At 50.6% G+C, this 22,579-nt stretch overlaps 1 protein-coding gene across 6 annotated transcripts in view; it reads left to right on the top strand.

Moving 5' to 3' along the window:
- phldb1b (pleckstrin homology-like domain, family B, member 1b) overlaps positions 1 to 22,579 on the top strand; it is a 55,286-nt gene that overhangs the window by 16,971 nt on the left and 15,736 nt on the right. For 4 of the 6 annotated variants that reach the window (XM_084675229.1, XM_084675235.1, XM_084675231.1 and 1 more), the window contains exons 5-7: positions 7,362 to 7,487; positions 11,071 to 12,623; positions 22,157 to 22,486. In XM_084675229.1, the coding sequence (XP_084531355.1) occupies positions 7,362 to 7,487; positions 11,071 to 12,623; positions 22,157 to 22,486 (2,009 nt within the window). Of the gene's footprint in view, positions 1 to 783; positions 1,253 to 7,361; positions 7,488 to 9,052; positions 9,267 to 11,070; positions 12,624 to 22,156; positions 22,487 to 22,579 lie in introns of those variants that run through there. The other 2 variants (XM_084675233.1, XM_084675234.1) reach the window with 2 other exon arrangements.

Below are 22,579 nucleotides of genomic sequence, written 5' to 3'. Positions count from 1 at the left end.
GATCTTCATCAGGATAACAGGGAGAGCTGTGGTCCAGTCTGGGAAGACAGGGTGTGTCAGTGATGGGGGAAGATGTTGGTCTTCGGTGATAAGGACAGGGTCTCTCACTCACTGGCTCCTCCTGAGGTTTCTTCCATTTTGCTCTTTGACAGTTTTGGGGAGTTTGTCCTTGTCTTCTCTGGGGGTCGAGGTTGGTTGTAGACAGGGGCATTGGGGTTTTTTCACACTTGAAATCGGCAAATGTATCCCTGCCACTTTTTAATAGAAACGGGGCAATAGAAACGATGGAAACGGCTGCATCCTTAAAAAAAAAGCTGTAAAAACTGTCTGTACATATGAAATGTGCTCTGATTATTGCATCCTTTGTCTCTGTGCAAGTTGGCCTAGCTGATTTGACAGGGACATGGAAAGCTGTATGGTACAGAGGGGAAGACGGGGTTAATCAGAGTGCGAATTATACAATGACAATTGGGGGGGTTACGATTACAGGTAAGAATGATATATATATATATCGACCCCCCCCCCCCCGTAATTCGAACCCTGGGGGTGAATGTGTCTGAATCATCCCACGCAGGGTGGGGGAAAGGCTGGTTTAGTCAGTCAGTGTTGCACAATAAGGAAATGAGTGGAGAACATGACCGTCTTTAAGAAGAGAGACTCGGCTCTCTGTGAAAGCACTGACTCAAGTCTCCTGCACCCAACCCCCCCTCCCCCTTCACGCCGGCTCAACCCCCTTTCTCTCTTTCTCTCCGGGGTGAGAAATTAGTTTGAGCCGGTGTCAGAGACAGCTGTTCAACTACCTTCCCCGCTGCCACGAGCCGCAGCAAACAGGCATGCGTGTTGTGGAGTTTAGTGAAGCTGCCGTAGAGAAAGAAGGACAAGGACAATGAGCCGCGCGGCAGAACACAATGGACACAAAAGACTACGTTGAACTGTAAAACTACTACAGCAGTGATTATGCGGTGGGGTTTTTTTTCGCGGAATCTTGGATCAACCAAAACGTTGCGGCTGCGGTGTTCTTTGCAAGCTAACGGACAACTCCTTTCAGAACTCATAACGTATGCGACGAAAGCCAGGGTAATATTATCATAACAAAAGGGATCGCGTCAGGGAAGACCAGCATCACCACCCTCTTGTTCTGTACGGGCAAACAATAATTTGCCCGTATAGGAAAAACACGTGGCTTGTTTTAAAGGAGCGGTTGCAATGATACCAGCGGAGAGAGAGTGGAGATTTATTCATCAGATTTAAAGTAAGTGTTTTTTTTAAATCATGAAATAATAAGAAGCCCATTTGAGAGGTTGAAAGACGGTTTCTAAATCCCCCTGTATCTTTTTTTCTATGAATACACTATGCGTGTAGACACAGCCATAGCAGAATAGTCTTTATTCATCATAAAGAAGCTGAATGAAACGGAAGCCTATTTAAATTATATCAAATTTGATCAGATGCTGTACAAATCCACACCTGAAAGTCTGATTCAAGGTGCACAACCTGCTCTACAACATGCACCAACAATACAGTACCAATGACTTTAAAGACATGGGCTCAGCTTAAACACGGATTCAGACATGCAAAACCACATCTCTCAACCACTTGAAGATGGCTTACGTTCCGCCCCTGAACCAAACTAGAGGATACTTGTCCTGCGGTGTCTTTCTGCACATGCACAGCTAACCTATCTTAACTTCCTCCTTCACGTGAGGTCTGTTTATAACATTTGCACTGGTCTAGAATGCCCTGGCAAAGACCTCGTGATGACAGAGCAGAGATAGTCCCTTGGTCTCTCCCTCTCTAGTCCTCTTTCTCTCTAGCTTCTGTTTCACAGCTATTCCTGGTGATCAGAATGACCTAAGCATAGCTGGTAACCATGCCTGAGACTCGATATAGCCTTGTCCCCCACTCATACAGGCTATCTACCCATGCCCTGCTCTGTCTCCACTCTGTCAGGGGTGTGGGTTTGACTTGAAAGGTGTGCATGTGTTTGAGTGTGAATGTGTGTGTGTGTGGTGACAAATCTTTCCCTGATCACATACTGTGATTTAAAAAGTGAGAGTAAAATATGAAAATATACTTCTAAACATCATACCATACGTGGTATCGACCATATGTGTGTCTGTACGTTGGAGTGTGCTGGCATTTGTGTGTGTATAGCACACCATACCACAGCATACTCTGGGGTCAGTTCAATAGGTCAGACTTAACAGAGGAGGGTTATGCAGGAGCAGTCTCTTTAGGGTGGGGTGGGGTGGTCCGTATTGTGCAGGCTCTCATTCATCTTGTGAGGTCAGAGATTGCATTGATAAACATAACCCACACGGCCATCTGCTGCTGGGCTGTACCCCCAGCAGGAGGGTCTGCTTGGAGTCGTTTTGACAATAGGAACAGAGGAGAGGAAGAGGAGAGGAGCAATGGAGGAGGAGAGGGGAAACATCTGCTGCCTCTAGCCAACCACCTACAACACGGACATCTGAACTCACTGCTGCTCACTAAGACAGATGACCAGGGCAAGACAGTACATCTGGCGAGGGGAGGTGTGTGTGTGTGTGTGTGTTGAGGGATTGGGACAGCTTGTATATTGGTCTGCTGTTTGCCGGTCATTGTATACAGCAGGCCTCAGTCATGGAGAGGAGGATGACATCACCCTCCAGCATGCTGACGATTCCTGACGCCCTCAGCTAGGACTTTCTGGCGGAAATAGACCACAGGGGGTTGCTAGGTTGTCTTCTGAACCGCCCTCCTGCGTGCCTGTGAACCCTCTATCTCCTTCTGGTATGCAAGTCTGGCCGGGCTCGTCCCTGGCCAAGGCAGCAGTGATTGAGACTCCCCTCTCTGGCCTTTCCCTCGCTCGTAAAACACCGCCACGCCATGGAAACTGGCCCGCGGCGATCCGGGCATCCCTTTGTCCGGTGGTCCTCGTCTGACGTACGGCTGGCTGCTCTTGCCGTCAGCCTTTTGTGTCTCCTCACGGAGAGAGTCAGGACGGCCGGACTCTGGGAGCACTCTTGGTAGTTAGCTAATGGTTAACTAGCAGTTAATGAATGGATTGACTGTGAGGGCTGATAGTGAGAGTTTTAGTGTGCATTTTATTCCGCAGACCAAAGTGTTGGGATGGATTTATTGTGACAATTTGGAGTAATGGACCTCTTTATTCAACCAATGTAGTGAGGTTCTTACTGTAGGATAAGCTTTTTGTTTCTCACAAACAGAAGCTGGGATAGAAAACAGTTGGTTTAGAGAGCAGAAAGGCGGGTTTTGTCGAAGCCAGGGTCAGCTGATGTCTGTGTTCTCCTGTGTGGCATGAGGATTCCAAGTATTCCCTCTCCCTCCTCGCCTCTCGACCTCCAATCCTCAGCCTCTCTTCCTCCTAGGCTCTCTGCCTCCTATCCTTAACCTCTTGGCCTCCAATACTCAGCTTCTTGGCCTCAAATCTTCAGCTCCTCTCCCTCCTAACCTTCAGCTCCTCTCTCTCTTAATCTTTAGCTCCTCTCCCTCTTAATCTTTAGCTCCTCTCCCTCCTAACCTTTAGCCCCTCTTCCTCCTAACCTCTGTCCCCCCCAGCATCTCTCCTTTCCTAGTGCAGTGCCAGTTGGCTGGGAACGCTTGTACCGGTATATTTCTTTCTTGTGTAATTGGGTGAGGCTGATCATGGTAATAAATGGGATTGGCTGAGGCTGAGCGTGGTAATAAAGTCAGGGTTTAGCTACAGGTCTGTCCTGGCTGGAGACCAGCACTGATTAGCTTGAGTGTCAGTTGGGGCTTTCAGGTGATTGTGTGGCGTCATCTACGCTGGTGGTCACTGTGTCTGGGTGCCCTTGCAGTACAACACCCTCATATATCCATCACAGACAAGCTTGCTCAGAAAGCTAATGTTAATACATGTATGTTCTGTACTGATACAAATCTACAGGAGCCTATTGTGTTAACTCTGTCCTGTTCCTCCTCTTGATGTGCTCCACGGTCTCTTGAAGGGTAGGCCTGGGGACTGACGCAGTCCTGAGTAGATGAAAGATTGAGTTCCTGGAGGGACGCCCACAATGCACTCTGTGTGATGAGGGCCACTGTGAGGTGGCCTGTGATTGGGTCGTTGGAGGAGAACGTGTCCCCTCTCTCTGAGTGCTACAGGAATCAATCAGTATGATTCAGTGGGAGGGTCCTGGACTACCCATCTGCACAAACATACACACACATCTACACACATGCACGGACACACACACACACACACACACACGTAAGGGCATACACAACAAACACAAGCAAACAATCATACAGCCACACACATAGCCTCGCACACAGACATGGATGTACACACACACACAGAGAGGTTTGTTTTACTATTCTGGAGAGGACCAACAATTCACTCCTATTCAAAATTGCATTATCCCTAACTCTAACCTTAATAATAATAATACATTTTATTTATATAGCGCTTTTCAAGGTACTCAAAATCACTTTAAAGAGTCCAGCAATCATTCAAACACAGTGAAACCAGTGGTGGTACGGAAGCGTGGCTGCCAATCAGCGCCTACGACCCCCCCAACCACCACCAACATTCTTTAACTACATTCATTCACATTCATACGATGCATGTCTTTATGATGGTGGGGGAAACCGGAGTACCCGGAGGAAACCCATGCAGGCACTGGGAGAACATGTAAACTCCATCTAACCTTAACCCTTAATGTAATTCTAACTGTGAACTCCCTAACCCCCCCTAAAATGTGTGGGGCATTTAAAAATATATACCGGTAATAAATACACATTTTCTTAGTTTACCTTGTTATACAAGAATACACACACACACAGCCCTGATGATTTATCTTGCTTTCATATGCCATAGAAGCTTGTTCTTATGAATTGTAATTACTGAAATGGCGACATGCCATTTTTACTGTATTGACGGTCCTGTCTGTAATGCTTAACAATCTGTGACATGGTTCCTCTCAAGTATGGTTTTGGAACCTTGTTTGGTTGATGAGCTAGATCAGGTGTGCTTATGTGGTAAAGGTCTTAGGAGGATCAGTTCGCCCACCCAGAGTTCCAGAGAAACATGATCACTTTAGGTTAACCATGTCACCATCAGGGCTTTGTTCACCCCTGTGTGAGTGAGTGAGAGTGAGAGTGAGAGTGAGAGAGTGAGAGAGTGAGAGAGTGAGAGAGAGAGAGAGAGAGAGAGAGAGAGAGAGAGAGAGAGAGAGAGAGAGAGAGAGAGAGAGAGAGAGAGAGAGAGAGAGAGAGAGAGAGAGAGAGAGAGAGAGAGAGAGAGAGAGAGAGAGAGAGAGAGAGAGAGAGAGAGAGAGAGAGAGAGAGAGAGAGAGAGAATGACCTCTGGGAGTGCTTCAGTAAAGTGAATCAGTGGAGGTTTCCAGTAGAAGGCCCCAGGCGTGGTAGAGCTTGGCTAGATTAGACTTGTGTAGATGGATGGATGAGGTGTCTGAGTGGTCTGGTGTAGCTTGTCAGGACCTCAGTAGTTTTCTTTCAATGAGAGTCTAAGATAGCAGTCTCTCTATGTGTATGTCTGGTCTGTTTTGGCCTGGCCTGGTCTAACCTGGTCTATCCTCTGGGGGCTGATTAGATGGGAGATCCCCAGAAGCCTGGAAGAGACATGGGGGCCAGTACCACACTACCCCAGCACCTGAGAGACCAGACACAGAGAAGATATGGGAGTCTTAGGATATGAGTCACTCACGGAACATTCCTAGACTGGGGTGTCAGAGGGGAGAGGTTAAGCTAGTATCATCTTGTTATCTGAATGTTTTCATGACTGTGGGTTTTGAGGAAGGATTTAAGATATACAAAGCCTCCAGTCTGATACAAATTGACAACGCTAATGCCTCAACCAATGTCTGTTCGGCATGTAGTTGACGTTGTTGACACACATTACAGGGCTCTCATTTGATCATCATATTAGGAAGCTTGTCTCAACAGCCAGTTCTCTGTTGAGTTTGATTCCAAAGATGCAGCCCAGACATTAAGTTCTGACTGTTGATTCAGTGAATTAACATGAAAACACACATCTCAAGTCTCAGCGCATTACCTTATGTGTCCTCTGCTCTGATTGGACCAGCGGTCGGGGCTGTATCAAGATCATAGGTATGGAATCTCTGACTTCAGGCTAAGGATTTCTGAGGCTTTAAAAGGAGCTCCTCCTTTCTCCTGAAGGGGCACCTACCACCTCTCTGTAGGCCCCTCCCTCATATACATAGGCCCCTCCCAACACTTCAAGGGCTCCTGTCTTTTCTTCAGGAGCTGAGAGGAAACTTCCACCTGCAAGCGAAGCTGGAGGAAAGGTAAACCTGGTAGAGAGCAAGAGGGAGAGGGAGCAAGACCAGAAAGACGGGGAGAGCGTAAGAAAGAAATGGAGAGAGAGAGCGAGCGAGAGAAAGACTAGAGAAAGTGAGATAGAGAGAAGAGAGGGAGAGATAAATTGCTTCTTTCTTTGCTATTTGCTGACTCACCGTGAGGGTCTGGTCCCTTGCTGCTCAGCTGAGTACTGCTGCATAGGAGGTAAACAGGGCTGTCTGACAGCTTGTTAGCTAGCTGCTGTCACACACACACACACACACACACACACAGTCCAGACAGTCATTTTTCTAACTCCCTGGCTGTCTTTACCAACATGTTTTACTTCCAGTGAAACATGAGAACAGCAACGATTAGCTTGTCTCTCATTGATCAGACAACCCTCAGTCTGCTGTGACGCATCTCTCCTCCCCCCCACCTTCCAAGCTGCTGTGGAACACTCACGTCAACCTCCTTCCCCCCAGCAACCTGTTGTGATAACTGTGGTAACCACAGCGACCGTGGGCTTTTGGTGGGGTTCTAATCTCCGTCCGTCTGTCTCTTATGTGCCCCTGTGATGTCATCGGATGTTCTTACCGCGAACAGTGCTGCACAAGAGTGCATCTGGCCGGCCCTGTACACAACGTGCTGTTTCCACTGTTCCAATGGGAAAGTTTCCATGATGATGATGCGTAGACGGAGCTCTCTGAATCTCTGGCTCCTGCTGTTGACATATATCAGTTAATCTGTGCTGTGGGCGGAGTACCTTCACTGTTCAACCTCAGGATGAGTGTGTTACCAGGCCTTATCTGCTCTTAATCACAGGCTCGCTTATCAGTGTGCCTGTGTCCAGTTAGCAGAGGGCAGGGCTGACTCACAGAGTTGTATCACCTGGCTGTAATAGCTCAGAGCAAGCTTGGGTTTGAGCAGAGTTCCTGACACACAGCTTCTCTCATAGTGAGACTCCACAAACACCTCTCACCTGGGTTCCTCGGGGTTTTAACCATGTGTGTGTATGCTGAGCTTTGGTATATTGTGTGTTTCTTAACCCTTCCTTTCTCTCTCTCTGCTGGATTCAGGTTGTATGCTGTGTTTCGGCCAGTCGGCCTTCTTCCGTTTCAACCACCCAGAGGAGGCGTACAGGATGAAGAGCATGATGCCTGAAGGAGGGAGGGGCTCTACAGGAGGCTACAGGCTCCACACAGGTAGGGAGACTTGTCAATCATGCTCTCAACCAACAGGTACTTATCAGCTGCAGGCTCACAGCCTGGTTGGTTTGTACTAGTAAGTCCTATGGCAAACATGCTACTGTAAAACACATTCCCAGTGAGGGGGTGGGGGGAGAGGTTTAGCTTGAGATAGGAGGAAGGAGATGGTCCCCCACCCCCACACTTGAAGCCTGCAGGAGACTGGGTGCAACACAACCCAGACAGAAGCTGCTAGCCGACAGCCCCTGCTGCTGCTGCTGCTGCCGGCGTTCACACTATGCATGGTTTATTAGGCTCTCATTCCACTGGGTCTCTGGGCAAAGTATTCAGCTGAGTGCTGTGTGTGTGTGTGCATGTGTAGGCTATATGTGTGTGTGTACGTGTGTTTGTAAATGTTTATGATGTTTATGAGGCGCACACTCAAACGCACATACACACAACTGAATACTGGCCAGATCTCAGTGCAGGCATCTTGTTATTTCCTGTTCCTCCCTGTTGACTTCTGGCCCTGAAGGATAAGTATATAGTATCGGGCACCCGGCAAACTAGTTGTTGTATAGTTGCCGTGGTAATGATTGCCTTCCGTTGTTCTGAAGCCTGTCCTCTCCGCATGCCTACATTCCTGGGTTCAGCCACGCCCATCACAAATCACATGTTATCATCCTCTCACATCTGGTTGGACAGATTTCAGCCTGATAGATACTGAAAAACTCCCAGAGAAGTGTATGAAGACGGTGTATTTTTACCAGATTAATCGCGACGGGTTAATGATAATAATGATAATTGAGCTGCATCATCGCGTCATGTGTCACATAGCTTGATGGAGGATATTAGTTCTTTCCACGGGATAATATAAGGCTCTCCTCTGCTTAACTTCAGTCTTTTCCATTCCTCTCCTATATTCTCCTTTTCTCTCCTTTCCACTTCTCTCTTCTCTCGTCCTCCCTCTTTTCTCCATTGCCAGACAGCTTTGTTGGCTGGGCGCAGGTTATTTTAACTACCGTGGTATCTTTTACAGTGTCTATGTTTAACTCTACCCCCCAGTCTACTGTCCTGCTGCTGCTCCCACTTCCTCTGCTCTCCCTCCTCCTTCCCACCCAACGGTGTCTGAGGTGAACAGGGTAACACTCTTTATCTGGGAGGGTCTTGATGGATTGGACATGTCTAGGCTACACCATTCACTCTGGAGTAATCTACAACTCTGGATTATTTGTCCACACCATAGGCCTAATGACACCATAGGATAGTGGTCCTCTGTTTTTAAAGGACGGGTGCACATTCAACAGTCGTCACATTGAAATGTATTGTATTGTTGCCAAAGCATAGTCCCTACAACTATTAGGAGCTTAAATTAACTGAATGAAATACGCGTTACTACAATACATAAATGGAAATAATACCTACATGCGGTATTATAGCGAACATGAATTGAAACACTAATAAAAAATACTAAACTGTTATAAGAAGAGGTTGTAACTAGACACTAAACATGTCGTGGCTCTTTAAGAGGCGAACCAGACCCTACTTCCCGCCCCCGTAAATCTCGCAGTCCGTCACATCAGCACCGTGGACAGGGAGGGGGAGCGATCCGGAGACAGTAGCGGCGCCTGGCAAATCAAACTAGGCTGGAACAGCACGTCGGCAGCCGCTCTCAACCTCCACGGGTGACGAGAGCCGGGCTCGGCAGGCTTCGGTGCAAGGCTGCTTGTTGAGGCTGGAATGTTGGAGTTTCGGTTTATCATAGCAGGTGTATAAGCCACTGAAATTGATTTAGTGGTAAGATTATCCTTTCATGTAAGTAGCCTATGCTGTATTATTCAAATCTTCGTGAAACGCGAGCCAATCCATATGGCGACAGTATTACCGATTGTTGCCGAGTCTCTCAACCGTCCTTATGCCCCTTCGTTTTGACGTTTCTACCAAAACCGGGCGGTGAATGTCGGATTTCTAGACGTTGGAATAGCTCAATTCTGGCCATATCTGATCTCACTGCCCTGTTGCCCGGCGTAATAAGTATGTACCAGGTATAACTGTACACCGAAATGATCGAAATTTTGTACAATTATAGTCGTATTTCCACCAAAATGTGGTCCGACTAGCCCACTGAATGGTCATAGGCTACTGTCATTCCAAACGTCATGTTGCTGTGAGGTTTGTGAGAGGGGAGACAGCCGGCGTGTTTGATTCTAAAGAATAAGGCAGATACATCTTAACCGACTCCGCATCACTTTACTACAACAACCCGACCTCATGCATTATTACTGAACACTCGACATGTCGTGCAGTTTGTAATTGGGACACTTGTGAGGTCATCTTCATGAATAGATTGTAACCTGCACTTGGGGTCTTGCTTTGGCTGTCTGTTTAGGGTTGTGGCAGGTAGGCTACCATAAACGTATGTCTCTGAGATTTTTTTCTCACATTGTGACAGAGGGCAGTGTGTAAATAGTGCACTCTAATAGCTGGCAGACATGTAGGTGAAAGTGTGTTAGGATCACATTTACTTTTCACCACTATGAAGTGTATTTAATCTGAATGTTTGCTCTCCCTATTGACTAAACATTTCGGGGAATCCTGTCATTGTAGAAACCTGGACTCGCTGTGCTCTCCTGTCCCTCAGTCTAGTCCAGCATGTTGACATAACTGAGCGCTCAAATCCTCAGATTGAGATTAGATTACCAGTCTACATGGTTGCTGAGCTCCTCTCAGACCCCTGTAATTGGGTTGGACTGGCACATTCTCCCTGATCTCCTATCTCGCTCCACAGCACACTTCCTCCCTCGATCTCTCCCTCTCTCTCGCTTGCTTCCTCCCTCCTCCCCGGCCTCCCTCACTCCTCTTTTTCTACTGCTCCCTTCACCAGCTCCCTTGTCTCCTCTCTCCCCCACCTCCCCTTCTTACCATTGCGTCCCCCCTCCTCCTACTCCCTCCTTCCTCCTACCTTCCGCCCCGTTTTCGCTCCATCCTACCCATCCTCCTTCTTTTCATTTCCGCGTGAGAGATAGTGGATGATTGTGTTGGAGGCAGAGCAGGTATTGAAGTCCCCATGCTCTCAGGTAGGGCTGAGCTGGAGTGGGGCTCTGAGAGAAAGCTAACTAGCCTCTTCAGCCTAATTAGCGAGCATAGGCTGCCCTGGGTCAGCCATTCATCCATACACCTGCTGCTTTAATGTAGAGCTGACGGGCCAAGCACCAGTCACGTTCACTTAACCCTGTTCTATTCTACTCTATGATCATCCAATTCATTCTATTCTACAATACCCTACTCTTTTCTACAATGCTCTTATTCCGTTTTATTCGGGTCTACTCAACTTGAGTTGACTCTGTTTTAACCCTATTCTATAATACTCTATTCTATTGAACATTACTGTGTTGGATTTCATTATGTTCTTTGTACAGTTATTTATTTTACTTTGATCTACTATGGTTTATTCAACTCTGTTTTCTGTCCTATTTGATTTGATTCTATCTCATATATTGGCAGAGATTGATAGATCTGCATATCAGACCCCAGTGTCCAGCAGAGCTGTTTAACGTCCACTACGATCCCGACTGACAGTAGCTTTTGTTCCTTCCTCCAGACTCTGAGAGCCTGGCCAATGGGAACCACCAGCCTGGCCCGGCCCAGTCTCAGCCCCAGCCCGCCCCTGGAGTCCGGACCGAGCACAGCGCCATTGTCAGCTCCATTGAGAAGGACCTCCAGGATATTATGGACTCTCTAATCATGGACGACCCTCAGCCATCTTCCTCCGACTCCAAGAAGCCCCCCGGTGGCCATCCCATCCCCCACTCCCCCCTCTCCCCTCTCTCCCCCATGGTTAACGGAGGGGGGAGGTACCTGCTGTCTCCCCCAACCAGCCCAGGAGCCATGTCTGTGGGCTCTAGTTATGAGAACACCTCCCCTCCCTTCTCTCCCCTCTCCTCCCCCTCGGCAGCCAGTAGCGGCAGCTACACCCCCTCCCCTGGGGGGCCCCCCCTGGATCCTTCTCTGCCCCCCATCCCTGTCCGCTCCTCCAGCTACAACTACTCCACCCAGCCCCCCATCCCCCAGCCACGGACCACTCTGTCCAGCTACAGTGGCAGCAGCGGGGGCCAGAAGGTTCAGGAAAGTCCCAGGCTTCAAAGGAAGGCCCTGCTGGAGGCCCCGCCAAGCCCTAAGCCAGGCCGCAGGAGTCTTGGCCATGACGGGTCAGAGAGCCCCAGACAGACCCACCTGCTGGCCTCCACCTCCTCCCTGTCTGAGGCTGGGTCTCACAGCAGGAGCAGTGTGCCCAGCAGCCCCCGACTCACTCCCAAGTTCCCCCATTCCCCCTCTGCCTCCCCCTCCCCCTCCAGCCCCAGGTCCAGGTCAGGCACCGTCCTCCAGGAAAGGCCCGCCAGCCCCTTCAGGGAGCAGGCCAGCCTGGCTGAGCGGTCCCTCTCCGCCAGCCCCTCCCGCCAGTTCGCCCAGCCCCCCCGGCCCTTCCAGCCCCCCCTGGACCCCATCGTCCACATCATCCAAGGAGCCCCTCCCCTTCAGCAGCACCCACGCTCCCTCAACCCCCCTGAGAGCCCCCGGCTGGTCCGCAGGAACCTGGAGCTCAGCTCAGGGGGGGGCAACAGCATGAGAGAGCTGCCTCCCCTCAGCCCCTCCATGACCCGCAGGGGGATGGGGGTGCCCGTGCTTCCCGGGGCCCTCCCAGGGACCATCCCAACCCTCCGCACCCCAGACAGCCCCTCTGGGCTGGGCAGGATGGTGCCGGAGAGCCCCAGGCTTCGCCGCAAGGCTTCCTCTCCTCCGGAGGAGCAGTTTGGCAGGGGAGGTGTGCGAGCCCGCTCCCCCTCTCCCACGTCAGGTCTGATTCTGGAGGGCGGGGGCAGTGGCGGTGGCGGAGGAGCGGGGAGGAAGGCCAGCTTTGGGAACGCCCTCTCCCCCGCCTACAGCCTGGGGTCCCTGCCCGGTTCCTCCCCCCTGTCCAGCCCGCGGGGGCACCGGAAGATGTCGGCGGGCGCCAGGGAGCTGCGGGGGATGCACCCGGGCATGCGGGAGAGGAAGAACAGCATCTCGGAGATCAGCGACAACGAGGACGAGCTGCTGGAGTACCACCGGCGTCAGAGGGACGAGAGGCTGCGAGAGCAGGAGATGGAGAGGCTGGTGAGCGGGGTCGCCACGGGCACGCGTCTCTATGGAGACGGGAGGGGAGGAGTGGGTGGGGGGGGGGGGCTGCTTTTATGAATTCCTGGATCAAAGAAGTTGATGAGTTCTGGGGGAGGCTAGTTCACTGGTTCATCTCAACACAAGGAAGCGAATCCAAGATATTATACAAATACACCTATATGATATGTGACCTAGATTGCACACCCTTCAGCTCAGTAGCTGGGACTGAAAAGTGTGTTGGCTTCATGGTCTTCTGCACGGCTGCTCCTGGGATTGTCAGCCTAAACAGCAGTGCTCACGTGTGTGCAGTACAGCAGGTCTGTACTGGAGGAGGTGTTTAACCCACTGGTCTATGACCTGATACAATGCAAAGATGGACTGTTTTAGTTTCTGTCGTGAATGGGCTGAATCATGGTGAATACAAGAGCAGTCAGGGATTAGGCTAGTTCATGGTTTTGATCAACCAGATAAAGCCTAGGTGACTGCACTCAGGCACTCCTTTTTAGGTGCTGCTAGTCCAGGTCCTCACCCAGTCACTCAGGACTGCTCGCTAGCCCCTGTCTCCTGTTTTTACAGAGAGAAACTGAATGCAGATGTTACCAAGTTACTTGGTTGTCTGTTGTGGGTCTTGCTTTCTACCCGGCAAATGCTGTCTTGTATGTTGGTCATTTGGTGGTATTCACACTGAAACTCGACTACCAACAATTCTCAAAACAAGTGGAATTTGGTATTAGACTGTCATTGACCCGAAGCCTGGTTGTTTGTGTCGTGTGTATGTACAGCAGAAGGGAGAGTGAAACTCCCAGTATTTGTGAGGAAGAGGAAGGAGAAGGGTGAGCAGTAACCCCTCAGTCTGTCTGACAGTCCGTCTGGCGACGTGCTCTCACCAACGGCCCGGTGGTCTCCATGGCAACCCTATTGTTTGTTGTGCTTGGAATGGGGGGAGGGGCACCGGCAGACATGTTGGATCTGTCTGGGGGTTGAATGAAGCTCTGAGACAAAGCTTTTATAGGTGTGTGTGTGTGTGTGTGTGTCAGTTTGTGTGTCTACATTTTGTAGATTCTTGTCAGTCTTTCCAGTTCAACACTAAACAGTGGCAGTTGTTTAATGTTAAAGCAGTTCTGTTGGTGTCTCTGTGTGTGTGTGTGTGTGTGTGTGTGTGTGTGTGTGTGTGTGTGTGCTGTTCTCTGCCATGCTCTGATTCTCTCAGTGGGAGGACAGAATCAGGTTTGTGCCAGAATGCTCTCATACACAGCCCCTGTCTCAGCCAGGGACAGAATAGCAGACATGGGTGATACCAGGAGAGAGAGACCAGGGAGGAGGACAAGTAAGGTAACCAGGGGGGAGACCAGGGGAGATAGAGTGACCTTTGTCCCAGGTGTAGTTTGACATAGCAGGTGATGTTGTCACAGCAGCCAAGGTAAACAGCGGAGGTCCACACAGAGGCCTGCCCTGCTAACCCAGCCTACCTACCTAGGCCTGGCCCAGCCCAGATCTGCTCCAACACCCAGCCTACCTACCTAGGCCTGGCCCAGCCCTGATCTGCTCCAACACCCAGCCTACCTACCTAGGCCTGGCCCAGCCCAGATCTGCTCCAACACCCAGCCTACCTACCTAGGCCTGGCCCAGCCCAGATCTGCTCCAACACCCAGCCTACCTACCTAGGCCTGGCCCAGCCCTGATCTGCTCCAACACCCAGCCTACCTACCTAGGCCTGGCCCAGCCCAGATCTGCTCCAACACCCAGCCTACCTACCTAGGCCTGGCCCAGCCCAGATCTGCTCCAACACCCAGCCTACCTACCTAGGCCTGGCCCAGCCCAGATCTGCTCCAACACCCAGCTTACCTACCTAGGCCTGGCCCAGCCCAGATCTCCATGTAGGTCTATCAGCCCTTCCAATAATGTGTCACTATCTGCAGCAGGCCTGTGAATGGTGAAAAAGAAGAGGGGGTCTGGGGGTGATGAGTTCTGACTGAATGGCGTGGTTCATTCAGGCTCACTCGTTGAAAGGATCTTATTATAGAATCACTGCAACTTGTTTATGCTTGTTTACTTAGAAGCCACTTATGACTCCACTGGAAAATGACCTGCAGTTTAGAGCAACAGGGAGAGAGAGAGACATAGTTGGACAGAGAGGGACAGAGAGAGAGAGAGAGACAGAGAGAGAGAGACACATACACAGTGAGTGAGAGACACAGAGAGACACAGTTAGAGAGACCCAGGTAGGGGAGAGACAGATAGGAGTCTGGATGTGACCGTGTTCTTGGTTGTGAGCCCAGGTGCATCCTCTGCTCAGCCCAGCATGAGAGATGGATGATCCCATGGTGATTACCAGGAGGGGGTGGGAGGGTGGGGGATATCCACAGCTGTCTGCGTTCTAATCCCGCCCAAGCATCTGTGACAGCTACCGGCCAATCACGACCTATCTTTGTCACGGCAGCGTCCATGGCGACAGCACGCCTGTCACGTGATCCACCTCTGGTGTGTAGAACGTGTCATGACGTCAGGTCTTTTTCTGCCCCAGAGTGGCTAAACATGCAGGACTGGCTCTGACGTGACTGTTTGCATGTCTGAATCCGGTGAATGCTGGGTTAGAAGTGCAGACCAACCCTGGCAGGATGGGAGCCCACCATTTAGTAAACACCAAAAACTGTACAGAAACATTTCCTTCACACTCCTACTTCTCTTCAAGCAAGTGTGAAGAGGTAAGGTCCTCTCCAGACAGACCTTCTGCAAAGCCTCATGGTCCCTCTCCTGGCAATTAAAGAGCATAGTGGGTTCCCATGGTGACCAGGCTGTCCAGTCTGCCGGGTCCGCAGTTGGCACGGCGACAGGCTGGTTAGGAGATACAGCCTTGGCCGGGTAGACGCTCCTCACTGGCACGATGCCTCCCCCACCTGCGCTGCCAAACACACCGCTGGAGAAGTTCCAGGCAGTCCATTAGAGATGACATCATCTCGGCGGTTCGTTCAATGAAGATTACCTCACTGTTGTTGTTCCAGAGGGGTCTCGCAGTGACGTCACCTGTTTCCATTAGGCCGGCGTGTTTGGCTAAAGTCATGACCACAGATGGGTGGAAAGACTTAGCAGAACCCCCATCATTCAGCCTGACACGCTGAGAATGTGCACACTAAGCAATGTGACAGTAGCAGTGGAGGCTTTCACTGTTCCTCTCTCTTTCTCTTTCTCCTCACAGACAGAATCTTCGAGGAATATTTAGCGACAGGAGAATGACTTTGCAGTCTGTTGAGGCAAAAAAAGGTCTGTAGAGAGAGAGGAACAGAAGGATGGAGAGGAAGGGAGAGAGGACTGGAGGAGGGAGATGGACAAGAAGAGAGAGGGAGAGAGGACTGAAGGAGGGAGATGGAGAAGAAGAGAGAGGGAGAGAGGACTGAAGGAGGGAGATGGAGAAGAGAGAGGGAGAGAGGACTGAAGGAGGGAGATGGAGAAGAAGAGAGAGGGAGAGAGGACTGAAGGAGGGAGATGGAGAAGAGAGAGGGACAGAGGACTGAAGGAGGGAGATGGAGAAGAGAGAGGGAGACTGAAGGAGGGAGATGGAGAAGAAGAGAGAGGGAGACTGAAGGAGGAACACAAGAAGACAGACAGAGATGGGCAGTGTGTGCCTAGACTGCATGACTGGCATCTTTGTGGTCAGTGTGGACATGAGCACATTAAATCCTCTACCACACACACACACACACACCAAATATACCTCTACCACACACACACACCAAATATACCTCTTCCACACACATCCTACCTTTACCATATACACACACACACACACCAAAAATTCCTGTCTACCATGCACACACACAACACACACACCTCATTACCACACACACAACTAACATACCACTCAACCTCCATGCTTCTCCATGCTTGATTGAGGAAGAGGGAGAGAGAGGGATGATGGAAGAAATGAGACAGTAGACTCCCTTCTTATCTCCCCCCCCCTGTCAATCAGAAGGGACTTTCTTTTAATCTGATCTTGTGTGTGAGTGTCAGTGTAAACACATATGCTGTGAGTCTCTTCTTGGCTTGTCTGACATTCCTAACTCACGCAATGCTTTCCCAAGCACAGCACATTGACAAAGCAGCCCTGAGCTTGTAGTTCTACCGACCGTAGCCATTTTTGTAGTCCTACAGACTGCAGCTGTCAGACATGAGAGCTGGTGTGGCGTGAACCTCCTGTCGTGCTTCTAACCTCCAGTAGAGGGCGTACTAGCACCGCTGTAGGGAGCAGTGAACGCAGCCAGGACCAGACTTGTAAAATAACACCCGGTTTTCTCAACTCGCTCACACACAAACACTAGGACACTGTTGCTGAGACTATTAAAGTGTCTTTGTATTGTTTTAGAGTCACTTAGTTAGTAACTTAGTCAGGCAGTCTGTTTATTGGTCAGTTAGTTAGTAAGCTAGCTTTTGTTGTGAACAGCCACTTCCCCCTGACCTAATATAGTCAGGCCCCTTCAGGCCCTGCCCCCTGCCCTAAGACCCCGCCCCCTGCCCTAGGCCTGGGGGCTAAGGGGGATTGGCTCTCCATCCTGCCTGGCTCTGGTGACTGACTGAGGGGGCGAATTTCAACTCACACAGGCTCAGTCTACAGGACCTAGACAGTGAAATAGTCTTACAGAAGATCACATAGGGAAGTCAAGATCTGTAGTGAAGCAGTCTAGATTGGAGGGGAAGTTGATATTTACTGAACTAGATCTGTTGAGAGCTATGGACCGGGGGAGGGAGGTTCTGAGTGGTTCTGGGATGGTTCCAGGGCCGGTTCCGGTGCAAGCGGGCCAGACGAGAGAGCAGGCCCTGGTGTGTCTTCTGGGCCTGGCTCAGGAGAACCCTGCATTCCTCACCAACGTGGCCGCTCTCATTAAGGTAACCGTGACAACGGCTCTGATAGGAACCACCACCCTGCTTTAGCTGGTGTAGCAGGTAACCATGACAACAGCTATAATAAGAGCTGGTGTAGCATGTAACCGTGACAACGGCTCCATAGGAACTACTGTAGTTGGTGTAGCAGGTGCTGTTGTGTTGTGTCTATATTTAAATGTGTTGAACAGTGGTATGTGTTTGGTCTGGGGGGTGGGAGGGGGGAGGTGTTCTGTGTGTTTTGTGATTGTGTGTGTTGTGAGTGTATTGTGATTGTAACATACCCACGTGTCTATGGTCCCTGTGTAATTTGTGTAGGTCAGAGGCTGTGTTCACAATGCAGCTTTCAGATTAGCAGTGGTTGACTTTCACGGTGTGCGTGTGTGTGTGTGTTACATTAGGTTCACAGTTTGTGTATTCCTTGGGTTCACAGAGCTTTTAGTCTTCAGGGATTTTCCTGGTTGGATCAGCGGACCTCTATGCAACATGTGATTCCATGCTGGTCTGGAGTCAGAGGCTGGAGTACAGGTGCTCATGCGGCCTGTGTGATCTGGGGGGCAGGGGGCAGAGGTCATAGGTCACTTATGAAGGCTGTGAGGGCAGAGTTTATGAGCTGCCGTCCCCGCCGAACTTGTGGTCTCCGTCATGGATCCCTGAAGGGAGGCTGGCTTAGAGAATGTAGAGAGAGTGTGGGAACGAGCCAGGAGATGTGGAAAAAAGGAGAGAGGGGAGAGGAGGGTTGGGACGTGTTTATGTGTGTCAGTGAGAGAGGAAGGGAACATTGAGGAAAAAGGGAGAGCAGGGTGGGAAGGAGAGCAGATAGAGAGTGGGGCGGCGGGAGAGAAGAGCGTGAGAGGCAAAAGACAGAGAACCAGCGAAGGATTGATGGAACACACTGAGCAACAACAGGAGAGATAAGCAGAAAGAGTGAGGGAGAGAGAGAGACAACGAGAGACAGAGAGAGAGAGAGAGAGAGAGAGAGAGGCTGTGTTCTCCAGGCTGCCAGCTGGGACTGGCTGATGTTTACACTGGCTGGTGTGTCTAGCATATCACTGCTGCTCAAACGGACACATTGGAGACAGCTGTTTCTCTCACACACATACACCTGAAACACAAGTAGTAGAGGTAACCTTCCTGCCAGTAAATTTCTCGTTTGTGCAAACTTACTTGGCAAATAAATCTGATTCTGAAAGAGATTTCACACACACGGAAATAGGAGCCTGGGATAAATAATAACATGTAAATTGGTCAAATCCAGTTCTTTCTCCAGGGACCGAGTTTACACACACGCACGCACACACCCACACACACAAACACACACAAATAGGCACATAAATATGTTGGCCCTCGAGGGCCAGTCCTCTGTGTGTCTTTGAAGCAGCGTGCTCCAGTTGTGCTCCAGAGCATCAGAGGAACTGTCTGGAACACACCACCTCTGAGACAGAGCTTTGTGTGTGTGTGTGTGTGTGTGTGTGTTGGGGAGGTTTGTTCATGAATGGACCTGTTTACCCTGCTCTCCTTGAGAAGAGAGACATGAAAAGCAGTAGAGTGAAGGAGAGTAGGTCCTTGGCCCTAGAAGAGTGGTATGTGTGTAAACAGGTGTGTGGGTGTGCGCGTGTATGTGTGTGCGTGCGTGTGTGTGTGTGTGTACGGATCTTTGTGTGTGTGTGCGTACGGTTCTGTGTGTGCGTACGGTTCTGTGTGTGCGCGAGTCGACACCCTCCGAGAGCAATCCCACTCACTCTGTGGATGACCTCCCTCCCTGTAGCCTGCTGAGGATTAGAAGCGGCGCTAGTGAATGGAGAGATGCTTACACACACACACAAAAGCCAGAGGGGACAGGAGGAGGGAGCAGTCTGTAGATGAAAAGGAAGGAGTGAGTGTGAAGAAAGAGAGAGCGACTGACTGTAATGAGATCCGGGGGACAAGAAATCATGTTTTCCGGATGTTAGCAGAGGAGGGAATGCGGAGAGGGAGATAAGAGAGGAGGGGGGTGGCAGTGTTAGGAATTAGTAGTCTTAGAACAGGTTAGTCTTAGAGCTGGTATTGGGTTGAGTAAATGACGCATGCATGAGAACCATGTGTGAGAGAGGTTAGGTCTATCTGTCTAATTATGTGGGAGCAGATTCTTTGACAGCTTGGTTAGAGAGCCAGGTGAAGGAGTCACATGGGAATAGCGTGTCAAACTTGGAGCCAGCAGTGGAGAGGAGGCCTCACAGCTCCCACAGTCAAGACCCCTACAGCTGCCTGTGAATGTACAAACAAGGGTGTGTGTGTGGGGTGTGTGTGTGTCCTTGTGGTTGTGTGTTGTGGAGACTTGTGACTGGGCTTACCCTGCTACTCCCACCACTGTGGGAGATAAGGAGAGATTCAGAGGGGGGGGGGGGGGGGGATTGAGCCTGGTGGTGTCAGCTGCTTGGAAGACTGGAGAAGTATGGTAGCTTTAGCACCTCTAAGACTGCTAAGACCCCCAGAGCTAAAGGCAGTGGGTTGGAGAGCAGGGACGTGTGTGTGTGTGTGTCAGGAGTGGGGGCTTGTGTAATCAAGGTGTGGGGTGTGGCTCCTCTAGAAAGTCAGTATTTGTCCACCTGTCGATGTGTGTTTCAGCCAAGCATTAAAGTGGGAGTGTGTGTTTCAGCCAGTGTCCAGGGGGATTCCTTATTGTGGCCCAGCTCCAATTTAACCCCCAGGATGAGGATAAGGGAATCCATGTCTGGATCATGTAATGACTGTGAGCAAATGTAACTTGTAAATGTAATCCTTAATGTAATCTAAATGCAATCTGTTATGTAGGCCTGGTCCAGTATCGGATATCAGTTGAACGTTGCTACACTGGAAGGGTTTCATTGTGATCTGACAGGCCTGTGATTAATGCTGGTACCATTTAATCCCAAACCTTGGAAACACAGCTCTGTTGTTGTGTTTGGTACTGTATCATCAGATTATCTAGTTAGTACATTGGTAGTCTGTTTCCCACTGTATGCCAGGGCATTGCTAGCTGCTGTGTGTGTTTGTGTTGAATGTATGTGTGTGCGTATGTGCCTGACCTTTGACCCAGCCAGCAGGGCAGCGGTCGGAGAAGTTGGAGGCCGGTCCTGGTGCCGTCTGAGCCAGCTGGAGGTGTGTACTGTGTGTTTGAAGGGTTCAGAGCAGAAACTGTGTAGGTGCCCTCCTGCTGCCCCCCAGCCAGCTGTCTCTCCTGGGGGGGTCCACTAATGACATCCGCAGAGGGTGGTACAGGGCACTATAAACAGAGGGATTTGACCTTTCTGGCTTAGCATGGGCTCGCTTGCTTGCTGGGTTCTCTGTAGCTAGCTGGGTTCGTGGTTCCGTAGCTAGCTGGGTTCAAGGTTCCGTAGCTAGCTGGGTTACCCTGGGACTGTGTAGCTAGCAGGGTTAGCTTGAGACTAATCTGCTAGCTGGAGTAGCTAGCTATAGAGGCCCAAGCTAACGTACCAAGCCCCTGTAGATTGGTTACCTTTTTATAGTAAGCAACGGTAACTGAAGCTCATTATGTGTGTCTGGGTTAGCTGGGTTGGCATTCAGTAGCTCCTGGGGAGGCTGAACGATGATCCCCCAGGCTCTGGCAGGCCTGTAAACCACAGCTACTGGAGCAATTATGTTGAGTTAGCAGATACCTGTCTGCTAGCCAGGGAACGCCACTTTACAGAACCCCATAATGAACAGGTAGGCTGGTTGTCTTGTTATAATTTGACAGTCTGTCAACTGTGATTTATGTTGAGGAACACCCATATTCTACTGCAGAAGAAATCCTGTCCTTTCAGCCAGGTAGTCGACACAGGTGAGGTTGGTGGTCCATGGGGGCACGGTGGTCGTGTCCGTGGATCTGCTACAGAGAGGGTGGATTGCGTGGTTAGACTGCTGTTAAACCCACACCCCCTCAGTTGAAGCCACACCCACACACTGAAGCCACATCCCCTTTTGAAACCCTTGATTACAGGTTGGAGTTAATGGAGGGTTTGGAGGAACACAACTACACAGAGACACATCACACACACACTACACACTCTCCGGGGATCTTCCTCTGTGACTGCAGTCGTTACGCCCTGAGGTATAATTAGTGTTAAAAGCAGGCTTACAGGACAGCAGAGCTGAATACTTGCACCCCTCAAGGTGAAGACACAGACAACCCAGCTCAGTGAATACATGTCTGGAAAGTGAATCCAACAGTGCCAGCTATGTATGGCATCAATGGCATGTTAGACTATCCTGTCTTCGTGGCAGCTGCTCTGTTGGGCTGAGTTGTGTGTGTGGGGGGGTCATCCTACAAGGTGGGGGGCAGCAGATGGCATGAGGTCAGAGGTTATCTGGGGGTGCTGGAGTTGTTGCAGGACACGACGTCCAGCCAAGGAGTCTGCTGACCACATGACATTGCTTTGAAGTAACACACAAACACATACACTCACACACACACATACACACACACAACGTTCATATCCTGACTGGCATCGGTGCCCGTCTCAATCCAGAGAACTGGACACAAACAGGAAATGAGATCGAACAAACAGGAAATGAGATAACTGGTGGATATATTGACTTCTCGAACGGGGAACTAATCTGATCCCTCCTTCCCCCTGTGTCTCTCCCTCTCGTCCTACTTCTCCTTCTCTCTCTGTCTCTCCTGTCTCCTCCAGGAGAGACAACGTCTGGAGACCATCCTGAACCTGTGTGCGGAGTACAACAAGGTCGACAGCCCCAGTCCTGGTTCTGTTCCGGGGCTGGGTCTGGGGGGTGAGGGGGGCAGGATGGGCTTCCCCGTGGGGCTGGGCGAGGCGTCCGTCCGACGGGGCTCCCTGGAGAACCTCCTGGCTTCGTCTCAGCTGCGCCTGGCCCAGAGGCAGAGGGAGAGCGACGAGGACAACCAGAAGGAGGAGGAGTGCAGCAGCACGGAGAGCACCCACCAGGAGGTGAGGACCCCCCCTCCTCGCTCCCCAGGAAGGGGCCTCAGCAACGGAGACAGACAGGTCAGACGCACCGACGGATAGACCGGGCTCTGCATGTCGTGCACTGAGCAGGGGTGTACACACACACATCAGACTCACACATGAATCTCGCTG

This window comes from Hypomesus nipponensis, chromosome 15 (genome assembly GCF_054491055.1).
Source record: "Hypomesus nipponensis isolate SF chromosome 15, ASM5449105v1, whole genome shotgun sequence".
NCBI lineage: Eukaryota > Metazoa > Chordata > Actinopteri > Osmeriformes > Osmeridae > Hypomesus > Hypomesus nipponensis.
The sequence above is the reverse complement of the archived record's forward strand: the minus strand, read 5'-3'. Positions and strand labels throughout refer to the sequence as shown.